This window comes from Doryrhamphus excisus, chromosome 6, assembly GCF_030265055.1.
Source record: "Doryrhamphus excisus isolate RoL2022-K1 chromosome 6, RoL_Dexc_1.0, whole genome shotgun sequence".
NCBI lineage: Eukaryota > Metazoa > Chordata > Actinopteri > Syngnathiformes > Syngnathidae > Doryrhamphus > Doryrhamphus excisus.
Genome location: NC_080471.1, coordinates 5,890,434 through 5,906,740, shown reverse-complemented (window position 1 = coordinate 5,906,740; position 16,307 = coordinate 5,890,434). Strand labels below are relative to the sequence as shown.

The window sequence follows — 16,307 nt, the reverse complement described above, 5'->3', positions numbered from 1 at the left end:
ATCAATCAGTAATAAATAAATATAATAATAAAAGGGCAAATAATAAAAACTTAAGACACCACATATAGTTGGTGGGTAGACAAATAATTTTTTTCAGATTAAAATTAACAGTATTAACAGTTATTTAACCTTTAACATGAACATTAAGCAAACGTAATAATTTTTTCTGGGTACATGATACCATACAGCATCCATATCAAACTTGCGCAGGCCGCACTAACATTAAACTTTCATATCAAGGTGGGGGCCTAAATTAGCGTCCTGCGGGCCACATTTGGCCCGCGGGCCGCATCTTTGAGACCCCTGATCTATGGTATTGGGGTGAATTTTGACCCATATAGTATATTAATGTCAAGAAAAGGTAGAAAAAGTTATTGTTTTCAGCAACAGAACTTTAGTATAAAGTGAAATGAAAAAGCAGAACAGGCATTTTCCTTGGAAAAGGACAAGATGTTCATCCACTGTCATCGTTGCCCTGGTTTGAACATCAGCAGAAGGAGCTGCACCCATTTCTACCAAACATCCCTGATGGGACCAAGCTTGTCAGATCTTCCTCTGGTCTCCAAATATTTGGTCCAGATCTTGGTTCACTGGACTTCTTGCCATTCTTTCCATGATCCAAATTGTAAATGTGAAATCAGCCATCAGTCAAATGAGTGAATTCACCTCACATGTCTGGACCTTGTTTTTCTGCTGGTATACTGGAAAAGCGGTCAAAATGAGAATCCCCTGAAGCTTCCATGATGAGAAGAGGAGCTGGTTGTCATTGTGTTGGCTAATTGTACACTTATGATTTCAGTTGGGGCTCAAAATATTGCTTATAGTCATATTATTATAACCGGGTCGAAACCAACCCTAATAATACAATAATATAATTTAGTAAAAATAATTTTTTTGGTTTTATTTTGTTGAAATAGAGTTTCCTGACCAAGTCAAAAAGCCTTGATGCAATAAACAAATGTTATGTGATTGTTTTTATGCATTAAAATGTAAAACAGGTCGGTGCCGACCTTAACACAAGAGGAGGGTTAAAGTAAGATTTTTTTGATGTGGTGTGGGAATGGTTGGACATGCTGTAGTTGACGTGGCAATTTTCCGCCTTCTGAGGTACTATCCGAGCATAACAGAGACGGGTGGATGCTTTTGTGTTGGAGTATCTTGTGATGCCGTTACTGGGGATTGAGTTTAACACCTGATACTCACTACTGTTGCTTTGTTGCTGTCTGGCAAGTGTTTTATATGATCATGTGACTCCAAATAACATTTGTGGCGCCCCCTTATGGTTTGTGGTCAAAATTCTTTGCATTACATAATAATAAATTTTATTTGTATAGCGTTTTTCAGAGTACTCAAATATGCTTTACAGTAGAGAAAAAGAAATAAAAATAGAGTTGAGTAAAAACAGAGTAAAAGATGCATTAAAATACAATATCCATTCATTAATTTAGAGCTAAAAACAATGCTAAAAGCGGGGCGCAGCAGTCAGATATAAAAAGTTAGACATTAAAAACGTATTTAAACAGGTGGGTTTTTAGTTGTTTTTTGAAGGAGGGAAGGTCGGGGCAAGCACGGAGTGAATGGGGCAAAGAGTTATACATGCCAGTATACATATAATACACATATAGTATTATATCAAATATTATATCAATTTACTTGGGGGTCACTAGAGCTAGGGTCTGGGTGAGACTGGGCCGCATCAGGTGATTTTCGACAATAAAAGCTCTGATAAAACATTCCACTGTTCTCAAATGTCTTCATTTTTATTTTTCTGCACAAAATAAGATGAAAAATAAATAAACAAATCAAGAATAAAGAAAATCAATCAATCAGTAATAAATAAATATAATAATAATAATAAAAGGGCAAATAATAAAAACTCAAGAAAGCACATATAGTTGGTGGGTAGACAAATTATTTTTTTCAGATTAAAATGAACAAAGCATTATTAGAGCCCTGTAGACATGACAAAACACGACTATAGTCACATTTATACTCTTTTTATTTACAACATATTGCGCAACTGCGGGGTCTTGAGACACATGCTAACTCGCAAACTAGAGAGCTAGCGACCTAAACGGTAGCCTTCAAGTTATTTCCTTTAAACTTAAATAGCCAAAAACTTACCACTTCCACACGGATAGGGAGGATAACTATTAACAGTTATTTAACCTTTAACATGAACATGAATCAAACGTAATAATGTTTTCTGGGTACATGATACCATACAGCATCCATATCAAACTTGCGCAGGCCGCACTAACATTAAACTTTCATATCAAGTCGGGGGCCTCAAACTAGTGTTCCACCGGCCCTTATTTGGCCCACGGGCCGCGTGTTTGAGACCCCTGCCTTAGACAAACGGTCAATGACTTATGGTCGAGTTACATCCCGCCGTATGTCCACCTATGTTGCTGGCTACGAGCAAAAATGGGGAAAATGGTAAAAGCTGTACACTGTGGATCGCCCCACCTCCATGCATGCACAGCGGCCATAGTGGGCGGCTTTTCCTGGCCAACACCCGGCCATGGATGCATGGCGCCTATGCTGTACAGTTCTCCCAGTCAAGGTAGCCGTAGACGCCGTAGGAAGCCAGTACGCACATCTTGCAATCAAAACGGGTGGGCTGGTGTGCACCAATCACGCTACCAATTATGGGTGTCACGAATCACTTGTCCCATATATAATAATAATAATAATAATAATAATACATTTTATTTGTATAGTGCTTTTCAAAATACTCAAAGATACTTTACAGAAGAATGGAGTTGAATAAAAGCAAGTAAACAGAGTAGAAGATACGTTAAAATACAACATTGATTGGTTAATACACAGTTAAAACATGAGTAAAAGCGGGGGGGGGGGGGGCACAGCAGTCAGATATAAAAAGTTAGACATTAAAAACAGATTTAAAGAGGTGGGTTTTTAGTTGTTTTTTGAAACTGGGAAGGTCAGGGCAAGCACGGAGTGAATGGGGCAAAGAGTTCCAGAGGGCGGGGGCAGCGATGGAGAAGGCTCTGTCTCCCCAGGTTCGGAGCTTGGTCTTACAGGGGAGTGCCAGGAGGTTGGAGTCTGAGGAGCGAAGGGGACGCGGGGGATTGTGTGGATGGAGGAGGTCTGTGACATATGGGGGGGGGGGGGGGGTCAGATCGTGGAGGGCTTTGTAGGTTATGAGAAGAACTTTGAAGTGAATGCGTTGGGAGACGGGAAGCCAGTGGAGGTTTTGGAGGACAGGGGGTAATGTGTTGATGGGAGCGGGTGGGGGTGAGGAGGCGGGCAGCTGAGTTTTGAATAGTATGTACGATATGTATATGTAGTATGTATGATAATAGTAATAGTATATGTACGATACACTTGCAACCCCTCTTGACTATCTTACGAATATCGTTTCTGCGATATATCGTGATACTGCGTTCCACGACACTGTATCGATATTAAAAAGTATGATATGGGTATTTTTAGGCATTTAAGTAATTTTTTTATTTTTTTTTTAATTATTTATTTATTTATTTATTTTTAAATTAATTTTTAGACTGTAATGGTATTTATTCAAGTTGATTTCTGATTTGAATTGAAACATCCGATGGTTAGGTGTCAGCACTTACGTAGTCAATTAGGCAATCTAATCTAATGTTCACTCGTCAATCATAAACACAGTCCAACATGGCCGAATGCCAGCACATAACAGCCGTCCCTGCGGCGTACAAGGCTGAAGTGTGGACACATTTTGGATTTCTACACAAAGTAGGGTGTGCACAAATGGACAAAAGCCATGCCGTTTGGAAAATGTGTCGTGTTTCCCCAAATACTTTATTCGGGATGGAATCTGCGAGTCCACTTAGCGAGACACCATGAGGACCTGCCGCTAGCAAGCAATGCAAAGCAAGGTCCTTTTGTATACTACAAAAGTAGTACTGGGATATTGCAGCTATTTTGTTTTTCAAATCGATATGACTATTTAGTTAAATAATGCTTATTTCAAGCATCCTAAAAGGACTTTTTACTGATGTTAAAAGTTACTTTGTTCCACAAAAATACTCTTCTGATGGTGGAGAAGTCAGGGACTGTATACTCTGCATTTGAGCAGGATCTTGAGAAATCATTTCATTTATTTGTTTTTTTGTAAATTTAAAGCTGGATGTTAAAGCTTTATTCATCCAAATGCTACACTTTAAGTTTTTACAGAGGAAAGTTAGTGATACAGCATAACATACGGTTCTAATGGAATAAAAATGTGTTTAGTAAGTGCATATTGCTGGTGGAATTCCGTTTTTCCAAATAAATAATCTTTAACTACAAGAAAAACAAAACAAATATTGCCTTGTTAACAGTATTGTGACATATTGTGATATATCGTATGGTGAGCCTAGTATCGTGATACGTATCGTATTGCCAAATTGTTGCCAATACACACTTCTACTGGCCATGGCCTCCAAATTCCCCCAAATTGCGGCGCCTGTGCTTGTGGTAACACGTACGTCAGGATGTACCGTAAATTCCGGACTATAAGCCGCTACTTTTTTCCCCAAACTTTTAACCCTGCGGCTTATTCAGTGATGCGGCCAATTGATGTAATTTTTCTAAAGGCCGCCAGGGGCTCTCGAGTAGAAAAGGTAAGATTACGACCGGTGGAATATATGCGTCGAGGAAGACTGCAACTTCTTGTCTTGTGCATAAATGAAATGAGTGTGAACATCTCATCGTGGAAAATGCAAAAAGAAAGGCATATGACGCAGCTTTCAAGCTAAAAGCTATCGAGCTGTCCGATAAAGAAGGAAACAGAGCTGCTGCACGTAAACTTGGCATAAACGAATCGATGGTGAGATGCTGGAAACGGCAACGGGAAGAACTGGAGCAATGTCAAAAGACGAAAAAAGCTTCCAGAGGTAATAAAAGCAGGTGGCCCGAACTGGAAAATGATTGCTAAGTTATATTATTAACACTTTGAAAACTCTCTCTGTGTACCGTCTTTCTTTGTAAATATGTTGACATGTTTTAATGTGGGCAGGTGCGGCTTGTGTATGTACAAAATGGGTTTTCCTTTAAAAATGTAGTGGGTGAGGATTATAATCAGGTGCGCTCTATAGTCCGGAAATTACGGTAACTCTCGCTTTACGAACAATTAGATGCTAAAGTTACAGTGGGTAGTGGTTTTGTAGAGCACGCTGTGCTGTGTCAGTCATTTCAAATCAATGCGACATTGAGGCTCAGTAACAGCGCCACCATGTGGTGAAGTTGCTAAAAAAATAGCAGCACAAGTAACACTGCATATTTTGACAAGATTCCACCCTTTTGTATCAAATATGATATAATATGGATTTATTTATGATCCATTTTATGCACCCGTCCATTGTAAAGTTGACACCGTGTCAGATAATGGCAGGACTTTAGTGGGGAGTTGAACCCGTTATTACTACATGAACATCAGCAATGGCAACACCCTTTGCTTCTGTCAGTGGAAATGCAATAAAACAGCGTCCTGCTTTGTGGAAACGAGGCTTTGGAAACATGAAATTAGCGGTAGCTGTCTCTTGGTTTGACAGCAACATAACTGTTGAGTTATGTTTTGTTGTCCGAGCCCTCCACCTCTCGCTTGGATAAACAGTCATGTCTTCTGTTTATGTTCACGTATGTGACAGTTAACCCTTTCAACGTGACCACTTGTGTTTTCGTCACAGTCGACCTGGAGCACATGAGGACGGTGAAGGCCGACAAGCACCAGCGCTTTTGCCAAGAGAACGGCCTCATCAGTCAGTTTGTGTCCGCCAAGACCGGAGACTCGGTGAGCATCAACGTTGAAAGTAGCGATCGACCGATATGGATTTTTTTCCATCACTCTTAGCCGATGGCCGATATTTGCTTTTGTTCCCTCAATTTACATAAAAAAATGACAATGATAACAAATATTACAGGTCTCAGGTTTAAACAAATATTTATTGAAATGTAAACATGCCTGTCTGTAAATCATGAGGCGGAAAAATACATCGGCGAACCCGCGTGCGTATCGGCCGATACCGATTCAAGAAAAGAACGCAAATATCGGCCCGATATATGGGCCGGGCGATGTATGGCCGATCTTTAGTCGACTATACCAAGTGACTGTCTTGATCCAGTGGGTAATGTTTCACCCTCCATCTCTGTCTTCAGGTGTATCTCTGTTTCCAGAAGGTTGCTGCTGAGATTCTCGGGGTGAAGCTCAACAAAGCTGAAATGGAACAATCCCAGGTGAGTCATCACCAAGACCAGGTTATTTTTTCACTGCCTTTCTGGATTCATTAACTCAAGAACAAATGTGTTGTCCAGCCATCGGACGTAATGCTACGCTAGTTGTAACGGAGGTCACAGGGAGTGTGTTAGGTCAGCAGAGGTCGCCACACACCGTAAATGACCTTTGGTTGCACAAACACTGGTTGTTGCGTCTGCCTCCAGTGATGCTCTACCTGCCCATCTGTAAATAAGACCCACATTGAGCACATTAACGCGTCAAGTCAAGAGGTTAAAGGTATGCAGTTGTAGAGGTGAGGAGGTTACTTTGGCTGGCTGATTTATTTGGTTTATCTCTCCAACCCTCCGTGCTGGTGTAGAAAGAGGTCTACAGGCCTACCAGCGAGACCCGCGTGCCCAAATGTGGCAGCTGTAGGATTTACAGGGTCACCTCCCCAGAAGCATTAATCCTGGCCCCGATACGAGCTGTTGGAGCCACCCTGGCTGGGTAGTGCTTGATGAGCCGGGGGCTGCAGAGAGGTCACGGGGGAGAGCATGTAATGGAAGGACTGGCCGGGTTCTCAAGCTCCACCACCGCCACTTAGTGCTGAGTTGGGTTGCAACGATTAGTCCAATATTCCGAGTAGAGGCTTATTTTTTTGGACCATGAATTCCATTGCAGAAATGTATTTTTCTCATGAACCCGTTTGTTCATTTATTATTGCGTGACTAAATGACTAGTGGGCGGCACGGTGGTCGAGTGGTTAGCGTGCAGACCTCACAGCTAGGAGACCCGAGTTCAATTCCACCCTCTATGTGGAGTCTGCATGTTCTCCCCGTGCATGCGTGCGTTTGCTCCGGGTACATGCTAGGTTAATTGGCCACTCCAAATTGTCCATAGGTATGAATGTGAGTGTGAATGGTTGTTTGTCTATATGTGCCCTGTGATTGGCTGGCCACCAGTCCAGGGTGTACCCCGCCTCTCGCCCCAAGACAGCTGGGATAGGCTCCAGCAACCCCCGCGACCCTCGTGAGGATTCATTCATTCATTCATTTTCTACCGCTTTTCCTCACGAGGGTCGCGGGGGTGCTGGAGCCTATCCCAGCTGTCTTCGGGCGAGAGGCGGGGTACACCCTGGACTGGTGGCCAGCCAATCACAGGGCACATATAGACAAACAACCATGCACACTCGCATTCATACCTATGGACAATTTGGAGTGGCCAATTAACCTAGCATGTTTTTGGAATGTGGGAGGAAACCGGAGTACCCAGAGAAAACCCACGCATGCACGGGGAGAACATGCAAACTCCACAAAGAGATGGCCGAGGGTGGGAACCGAACCTCGTGAGGATAAGCGGTAGAAAATGAATGAATGATTTTATCTTAATGCTTTGCGTTAAATGTTGCTGTTTTAGTGCTGAGCTCAAATGTGTCCAAATTCTACAATTAGAACAACTTTATACAGTTTAGTAATAGTAGTTGTAGTAATAGTAGTACTAGTTGAGGACTATAATTGCCAGAAAAGACACCACATAAGGTATGATTATGTTTAATATTGCAAGACTGGATGCTTTGACTGTTAATCTGTAGGTGCTGCTGTTTTGGTTAGCAATGACATGAGCATCTTAGAATACATTGATGTGTGCACCAAGAGGCTCAGTTCCAAGTGTATCCATGGGCCCAGTCAAGGCTCATTATCAGCTGTCAGCTTTAGCGAGCTGAACACAAAGGTCACGACCCCTGACAGAGTTCTATCTACCAAGGAGCCCCCTTTCCATCTTGCTCCTCTGTCTTTGAGATCAGATAGCGAGTCCTCGGATCCGTCACCGACATTGACACCATGCTTCAGCAGCTCGTTCATCAGCCAGCCTGCTGGTCAGACACGGCCACTGCGTTTCTGTTACCGATGATATCATCTTTTAGATTTCTTTTCATTTTTTTCCTCACATTTTTCCTATCTGTCATCACTTGTGTCCTCACTCTTTCTGACTCCAGTTTCCCTCTCATCTTTTTTTTTTTGCTCCTTCTCTTTTTTTCCTCCATCTTCCGGCTGGCTCGAACCCGCTCAGAGGATCGTAAAGGCTGAGCTGGTCAACTACCCTCAGGATGAAGGCCCGATTAGACAAGAGAACCACCAGCAGAGCAAAATATGTTTGCTTCAATAGGTGGGAGTAGGTTTCCTGTAGAATAGACTAGACTGGACGAGATGATACCATGTAGAACTTAGAACCCTGTCAATAGGGATTGTGTGGTGCTTATACTAGGGGTTTCCAAAGTGCGGCTGGGGGGCCTTTTGCGACCGGTGGCTGTTAATATATGTTAAATATAATTTAACAAGAACCCCCCCCCCCCCCCCCCCCCCCCCAAAAAAAAAAACCAGCAAAAATGTAAAAAATCAAAAGTAATTTTAGAAGAACAAAATATTCAGAGAAAGAAGGTGTAAACTCAGGAGAAAATGTCATAATTTTACGAAAATAATGTAATATTATGAAGAAATATAATGTCTCCTTAGTTGCATAATGTTGAAATATTAAAGACAAAATATGTTATTTTTTTAACGTAATAATATAATAACAAATAAACAAAACAACAAATCAGGCTGTAACTTTAGGAAAATTAGGTTGTGGAAAAAGTTATGTTGTGAGGAAAAAAGTCAAAATAAAGTCATATTCGAAGAAAAAAGACTCAAATTTACAAGAATAAACTTGCAATATGATTAAAAAATAATGTCAATTTAGTAGCATAGAGTTTAAATATATATATGTGTGTATATATATATATATATATATATATATATATATATATATATATATATATATATATATATATATATACATATGAGAAACAAACAAAACAACAAATCAGACTGTAACTTTAGGAAAATTAGGTTGTGGAAAAAGTTATGTTGTGAGAAAAAACTCAAAATAAAGTCATATTTGAATAATTAAATAAAATAAAATATTTTATTTTTACAATTTTACAAGAATAAACTTGTAATATGATTAAAAAATAATGTCAATTTAGTAGCATCGAGTTGAAATATATATATATATATATATATATATATATATATATATATATATATATAATTTTTTTTAAGATGTAATATTATGAGAAACAAAAAAAAAATCTGAATATTTTGGGATTAAAGTCACAATATTACGAGAAGAAAAATTCAGAAGATTGTTTAAGAAGAAAATTGACATATTCATTATATTAATATACTATTAACAACCATAAAAAGAGGAACAGAGAGCACAGACCGAAGTATATACTAAATATACACTTTTTCAACCATATCACAAGTATTTCTTGAAACATGTGTAACGTCTCAGCATATTTACTTTACGGAATATCAAAGTGGCCTTGCATCCTTTCATTTTTGAGTATGTGTCCTGCGGTGGAAAGCGTTTGGACACCCCTGCTTTATACCATATACTTTATATAATCTTTATGATAACCATCCACTGTATATGTGGAACAAGTGCCTGCATGACACCAAACACAACCTTTTATCAGGTTTGTTGGGACATTGTCTCATTCTGTAGCATAAGAAAGTGTGTCCAAACTTTTGACTGGTCTGTCATGTGATGCTGGAGTTCGGAACAAAAATAAAAGGACTCTTAAAACTAAGCTAGTGGTTTCCTTGTAGAGAAAAACTTAGCTTACTTTTTTTTTGTGGGGGGGGGGGGGGGGGGGGGGAATATATGAAACATTACAGTGCATTTCTTACATCAATCAAAATATAACTTTCCATTATTTACATTTATATTCAAGTATCTGATGACAAGCCCAAAAGGAGTAGGCTGAAGCAAAAGCTTCTAAATGCCTACCCCTTTTTGCAAGATATAATCATGTTCATGCCACAGATTTGTTTTCCCCTGTTATTATTATCATTGTAATTATCATGATCATCATTATTGTTATAATCTTTATCATTATTACCATTATGATTGTTATTATTATCACCATTATTATAATCATCATTAATATATATCATTATCATTATAGTTGTAACAATTTTTGGATTTTTTTTGTTTTTAATTATTTAATTTTCCAGACTTCATTGCTTCTTGTAGAGTGCTGTATCATTCCATCTGTTGTTTTCTGAAATCCGCAGTATTAATGCTTTTATTGTCAATTTATTAGCCCACTTTTTGCCCCTAAGTGTAACATTTACATATCATTTTCTGGATTTCATGTGTCTAATCTTGTGCATTAAAAAACAAGAACCCTTAACTGCTCGGAAAGGCAGGGAACTTTGAAGGTCCTCGGTAGGTGCTGCTGTTTTGGTTAGCATAGTTAATTAAGTCCACTTGGCAATAAATTGAGACACGGCGTCAATTAGAGCTTAGGGTGGAGGAACTCGGTCGTAGCAAAAAAAAAAAAAAAAACTACTTAAAAAAACGACTACTTAAAAAAAAATGACTACTTACTCTTTGTTGTTCCACAATCATTATCCTGTAATGCCGTGTCTCACTGGTGTGTTTCTTTCTTTATGTGCGTCCCTGCAGCGTGTGGTCAAAGCGGACATCGTAAACTACAGTCAAGACACGGTGGCCCGGACGGTCAACAACCCACGCAGCTCCATGTGTGTGGTGCAGTGAGTCCACGCAAAAAACTAAAGAAAACAAAAAAAAAACAGGGTGCCATCTTGTATGTCAATCAATCAATCAATCATTCAGTCAGTAAGTCAGTCAGTATTGCGTCTTCTTTGCAGGCTGTGTCGTGTGTACCCGTGTGTTTCGATCGGATCTTAAATCAGCTGTCATCTATCTCTGTGATCGATCATGACATCAGTAAATATTGCTGGGTTTCACGTGATGTCACATCCGTTTGTTGTCGGCCTCAAAGAGATGGGGGTCAGATAAATGTATCGATAACGAGACTTTACGTCAAATCAGGGCATCCACCGGGGACTCCACGCACCTCACTGACCGCCACCCTCCGATGACTCAAAGGCGGATCACTGAGGTGTCCTGCCCAAGTCTATACTCTGGTTCTCTTGAACTCCAGAGCAGAACGGTGCAGAAAACGATGAAGGACAAATACAAAAAATGTATTCCTGCAGTCTTTGGCTAGTTTTTTCAACTGTTTTATGTCTTCATGCATCGCATGTACACTCACAACTGGAATGAATCATTCTCCAAATACTCTCCAAAATGTGGCACAAGAATACTAAATGTGTATGTGGCTGTAGCTCACCGGATGTGACGTAACTTCTTCTACGTCACGTGGTCGAAACCCAGCAATACTTTTTAATACTTTCAAAATCTTTAGCAATTACAGGAATGAAAATACACACCCACTTGTGCTAAAAATTGGCAATTCTACAGCCGACAAATGAGCATATTGTACAAACTAAATCACTCATTTCCATCTTTTCCTTATGATTACAAGTATTGCCTCTTTTTAAATCGATAAGTTTCCTTTCAGGTTCACGTGTGAGTACAGTCGGAGAAAGACTGACATGATGTTTGTAGTTTAAACATTATTTGTAAATGTAAACATTCATTCAAATCAAAATATTCAACACAATACTCTAAATCTTCTATGTACACTCTATATTACCATTTCATGTAAATACAAGTGTGATGACTTGCATGTGTACAGTTTTAACTGAACGTTTAGTTGCTTTGTGTTTTTAAATAAAACTTTCATGTTGAATATGACAATTGGTACGTGAATATGGGGTGAAATTAGATAACGATAGTTGTAGAAGTAGCTTCTAAAAAAAAAAAAAAATGGAGGCCAGCAATCGGCACTGGACTGCTAAGCAAAGTTTGTTTTTGATCCAAACTAAATTCCAAGACTGGACGAAGGAAAAACTGGCAATACGGAGTTATTCCAAGAAGTGGAAGAAAAACTCAGGGAAGTCGGTATCACGTGATGTTGATGTTTACGTTTTACTGGGCATGCCCCATTGAGTATTCTGTTGGATTATAGCGGCGCATGTAGACCAGAGATTGGACTATTCCTTTCCATGGATACCATTGTTTTCGGAAAGGTCATTCGGAAAGATTCCATTGGGAAGCAGGAAAACTCCTCATGTAAATGTAGCTACTGTCCTTGAGACCCTTGGACTATAGTATCATCAAAGTTGTATATTCATTAAAGAAATGATGAATGAAAAAAAAAAATATTTAGAATGCAGTTAGAATATCCCAGAATAAACCAAAAATTTTCATTCCAAAAAAAAAAAAAAGTAGCTTTTCCGATGCCTTCAAATGACAATGGGTGAGGATTAAGTGTTGAATGATCCATGTGTTGAAATTGAAGCGTAAGGACTGAAATCTGACCTTGAACAGACTTAGCCAAGTCGCTGCTTGCTAATGATCCACCTGGTCTTTGTTTTGTAAATCTCCACTGAAATAGCCTCTAAATCCACTCTGGATAGATGATACAAACATCTTATAAATGCTTGTAAGCTGTATTAATTCATTACTTAGGAGTGTTGCCTTTTGTTGTGAGAGGGATCCGACTCCAAGCTTTTTTTTTTTAGTCTCGTCAGTGTCACTGAAAGCAGCGGTGGATGAAGTGCATCGAACGCATGAACGAGACAAAGACCGTATCCCTCCAACCAGGTGTCAGGTCCCTAATAAAAACTACAAACAGCGCAGAAGTCGGCAGCCCAGCTGGGGTCATTCCAGCAGCCCACGTGCATTGTTTCGCTCCAGTGGACGTCTGAGGAATTGTCTGGGCTGATTTTTTTTCTTTTTTTTCTTGAGGGCTGTCACCAGTGTTGACAGGCAAGACTTGCCCTTGGCTTTGCCGCTGTTTGGACAGGTGTTTTCTGCAAAGAAAACAACCGCAGCCGCATTTCCAAAGCTCAGACGCACAACTATATTGTTGTGTGTCTACAGACGGAAGTAAAGAAGAAGAACATCACGGCGGGAATAAAGACGGGGATGGGCGAGGCTTTAATACGTTGGTCAAGGTCAGCTGCCTTGGAGATGAAGTTGTCTTCCTGTTTGTTCAGCAACTTCATGTGTTGTTTTTTTGTGGGTTAAATACCAAAACAGGAAACAGACAAAATACCTATTTGCTCTTCCCGACCCTTACAAAACTACTAAAGTAACTACATCATGTTTGGAAATAAAACTTTTCACAAACCCTGCAACATATAACATAGAAGACTATAAAAGCAATCTTCACTCGCTAAATGTACTGCAAAAAAGGCCAGTAAGGATAATTCATAATGCCGCCTACAGAGAACATACTAACTCCTTATTTCTAAAATCACAAATACTTCAACTTGCTGATATAGTTCATCTTCAAACAGCTAAAATAATGCATAAGGCTAAAAATAAGCAATGAGCTAAAAATGTCATCCAATACTTCTCTACAAGAGAGGAGAAATATGATCTCAGGGAAGAAGTACATTTGAAACACTTCTATGCTAGGACTACGTTATGCTAGCCATAGCATTTCAGTATGTGGAATCAAACTATGGAATGGATTGAGTAAGGAAATCAAACAATGCACAACGATGAGCCAATTCAAGAAACAATACAAGCAGTTGATGTTTGCTAAATACAAGGATGAAGAGTCTTGAACCAGTCATGATGTGCTATATATATCACTATATTGACACGCACTATGGTACCCATTATGGCATTGGATGCTCATATCACCGAGTACTTCGGTACAAGGTACATTATTACAAAAAACAACAACAAAAAACCCTTAAACTATATTAGGAAAGCAGGAAGTGAACAAATGTAACAGTTACTGATTGTAAAAGTACCAGATGGAGGGGTAGGATTTAATAAGCTTTGCTTCTTCCTACTCCTTTTGGACATGTGGAACTGTGAACTGATTATGGGATGCATTCAATTGTAATCTGATGCATTTTCAAATGAAATAAAACCATTACCATTACCAACATTAGCCACTGAAGATGCATCCCTTCTTACATCACGAGACCAACATGTTAAAAGCCGAAATTTTACATCAACATTTCTTATCAACTCCTATACCGTGACCAAACACTGCGAAGCGGGTGCATCCAGGAGAAAACGAACAAAATCCAAAGAAATACAGCTGAATAGGTGCAGATTCTGAAAGACCTAGTATATAAAGCTTCAGTGTGTAGCTGCTTTATAGGAGTCCACAACTCAATACAAAGGGCCAAAAAATGAGCATAATAGGTCTTCTAAGCTATATAATTAAAAATAATGCCTACGGCACTGTGGAAAGTGTTGAAAGCAAGCCAGTCTATTCCAGTTGTTGAGGGTAGACAGTCGATACCATGTCAACAGTTACACACTTTGCATCTAAGTCCCATTCTGGAGAAACTCCTTCATCTCAGTCGCGATGTTTTCACCTGTGTGTTCCTGCAGAAAAAATGTTAAAATTATCGCTAGTATGCTATCCTTTCACGCCCAAAGTTTGCAAACAATGCAAACAATTCCAAGGAACAGAAACACTGGCATTTGGTTCTCAACAAGAACTGATTTCCGATTCCCTTCTCTCGGCAAAGTTAGCTTCCCCTCGTGGATTTGAATAGTTAGCCAACACTTTACCCACTAAAAATATGTTCATTTTGCCTTTGACATTAGCTTTGCTAGGCCTTCTCTCGAGTCTTCTGGCACCATGCACATTGACTAAACCCTGCCTTAACATGGAAAACAACCGGGAACAATAACGTAAGCTACTACAGAAACTACAGATGCTATTGCTCATTTCATTGCTTCTGCGTTGACACTGAATTTGCTCAGTTTTTCATCACGGAACACGAAACCAAAACACGTCATCTTTTGTCCTGCTCTCAAACCTTTCCCGCCTGTGTTGTATTTACTTGGCCTGCTTATCCTCATCCTAGCAGTCATTGGTTCTCCCTTTGCCGGGACTTTGACATGTCAGTCTGAAAACAAGATCCTACATAACACTTTGGTCAGATGCCCACCGTTGTGGTCTTTGCATTTTTCTTGTGTGGGTAAGAACCGGGCCAACACCCTTATGATTACCCTCTAACCCCTCCTCCATTTTCCACCTGTGCCAGTCTTCTATTGTCTGTCACGAGCCAGCGAGTGCGTCACATTTTGGACGCTAGAGCCTGTCAAATCGGTTTAGGTGAGCCAACAACTCTCTAGTAGTCTCTAGTTCCCAAGGGGGCCTCACTGGGTGGGTGTTCTATCCTGAGCTTGTGCGACAGGTCAATTGGGATCTCCGGTTGTCTCGAAGGTGCTGCCTGTCTGCCGCCACGGCCGAGCAGCCAAAAAGTCCATGATTTATTTTCGGGGTGAGGATGTGGGCATTCAGAAGGGTCGTATTTATAGTGTGCTGGTCTGGTGGGAGGACCCTGCCAGTAAAAACATGCAGATTCCCAAAAAGGAGACTCGGGGACAGAAAACTAAAAAGTCTTTCTGGCATGGACGGGTGCTATTTTCAGTGGACTGATGAATGAATTGCACTTAAACTCAACAGTCCCTGCACTGCATCGCATTTTAGAAGTAGGAGGACAAGGACAAAGACCTTGCCCCCCTGAGTCCCTGAATAATAGCAAACCCCTAAAAAAAACGCAGTATTTGTAGGAGGTTTGTTTTGTTTCACTTGGCTATTCACTTGATTGAAACGTCTTGATACACGTGTAAATTTTTTTTTTTAAGTAAAAGCAAGGACTCTATTGATTTAAAAATTTGCCTGACCTAGAATGGCCTAGAACTGGGGTCTCAAACTCAATTTACCTGGGGGCCACTGGAGCTAGGATGTGGGCAAGGCTGGGCCGCATCAGGTTTTCCAAAAAAAACAACAACAAAAAACGCATTTATTAAAAACAGAAAAATGAATAAACTTTGCTTTGGTTCCGATTTTCTACAAGAAAAGCTCTGATAAAACATTCCACTGTTCTCAAATATCTTACTTTTTATTTTTCTACACAAAATAAGATGAAAAATAAATAAACAAATCAAGAATAAAGAAAATCAATCAACAGTAATAAATAAATAAATATAATAATAATAATAAAACGGTAAATAATAAAAAGTTAAGAAAGCACATATAGTTGGTGGGTAGACAAATGATTTTTTTCAGATTAAAATGAACAAAGCATTATTAGAGCCCTGTAGACATGACAAAACACGACTATAGTCACATTTATAC

At 39.7% G+C, this 16,307-nt stretch overlaps 1 protein-coding gene across 2 annotated transcripts in view; it reads left to right on the top strand.

The window, feature by feature from the left end:
• Positions 1-13,921, top strand: part of rab28 (RAB28, member RAS oncogene family) — a 51,263-nt gene extending 37,342 nt beyond the window's left edge. Inside the window, exons 5-8 of one of the 2 annotated variants that reach the window (XM_058075021.1) lie at positions 5,676-5,779; positions 6,145-6,222; positions 8,273-8,368; positions 10,718-13,921. In XM_058075021.1, coding sequence (XP_057931004.1) covers positions 5,676-5,779; positions 6,145-6,222; positions 8,273-8,368 — 278 coding nt within the window. In that variant the 3' untranslated portion in view covers positions 10,718-13,921. The remainder of the gene's footprint in view (positions 1-5,675; positions 5,780-6,144; positions 6,223-8,272; positions 8,369-10,717) is intronic. The other variant, XM_058075022.1, reaches the window with a different exon arrangement.
• Positions 13,922-16,307: the final 2,386 nt, after the last annotated feature.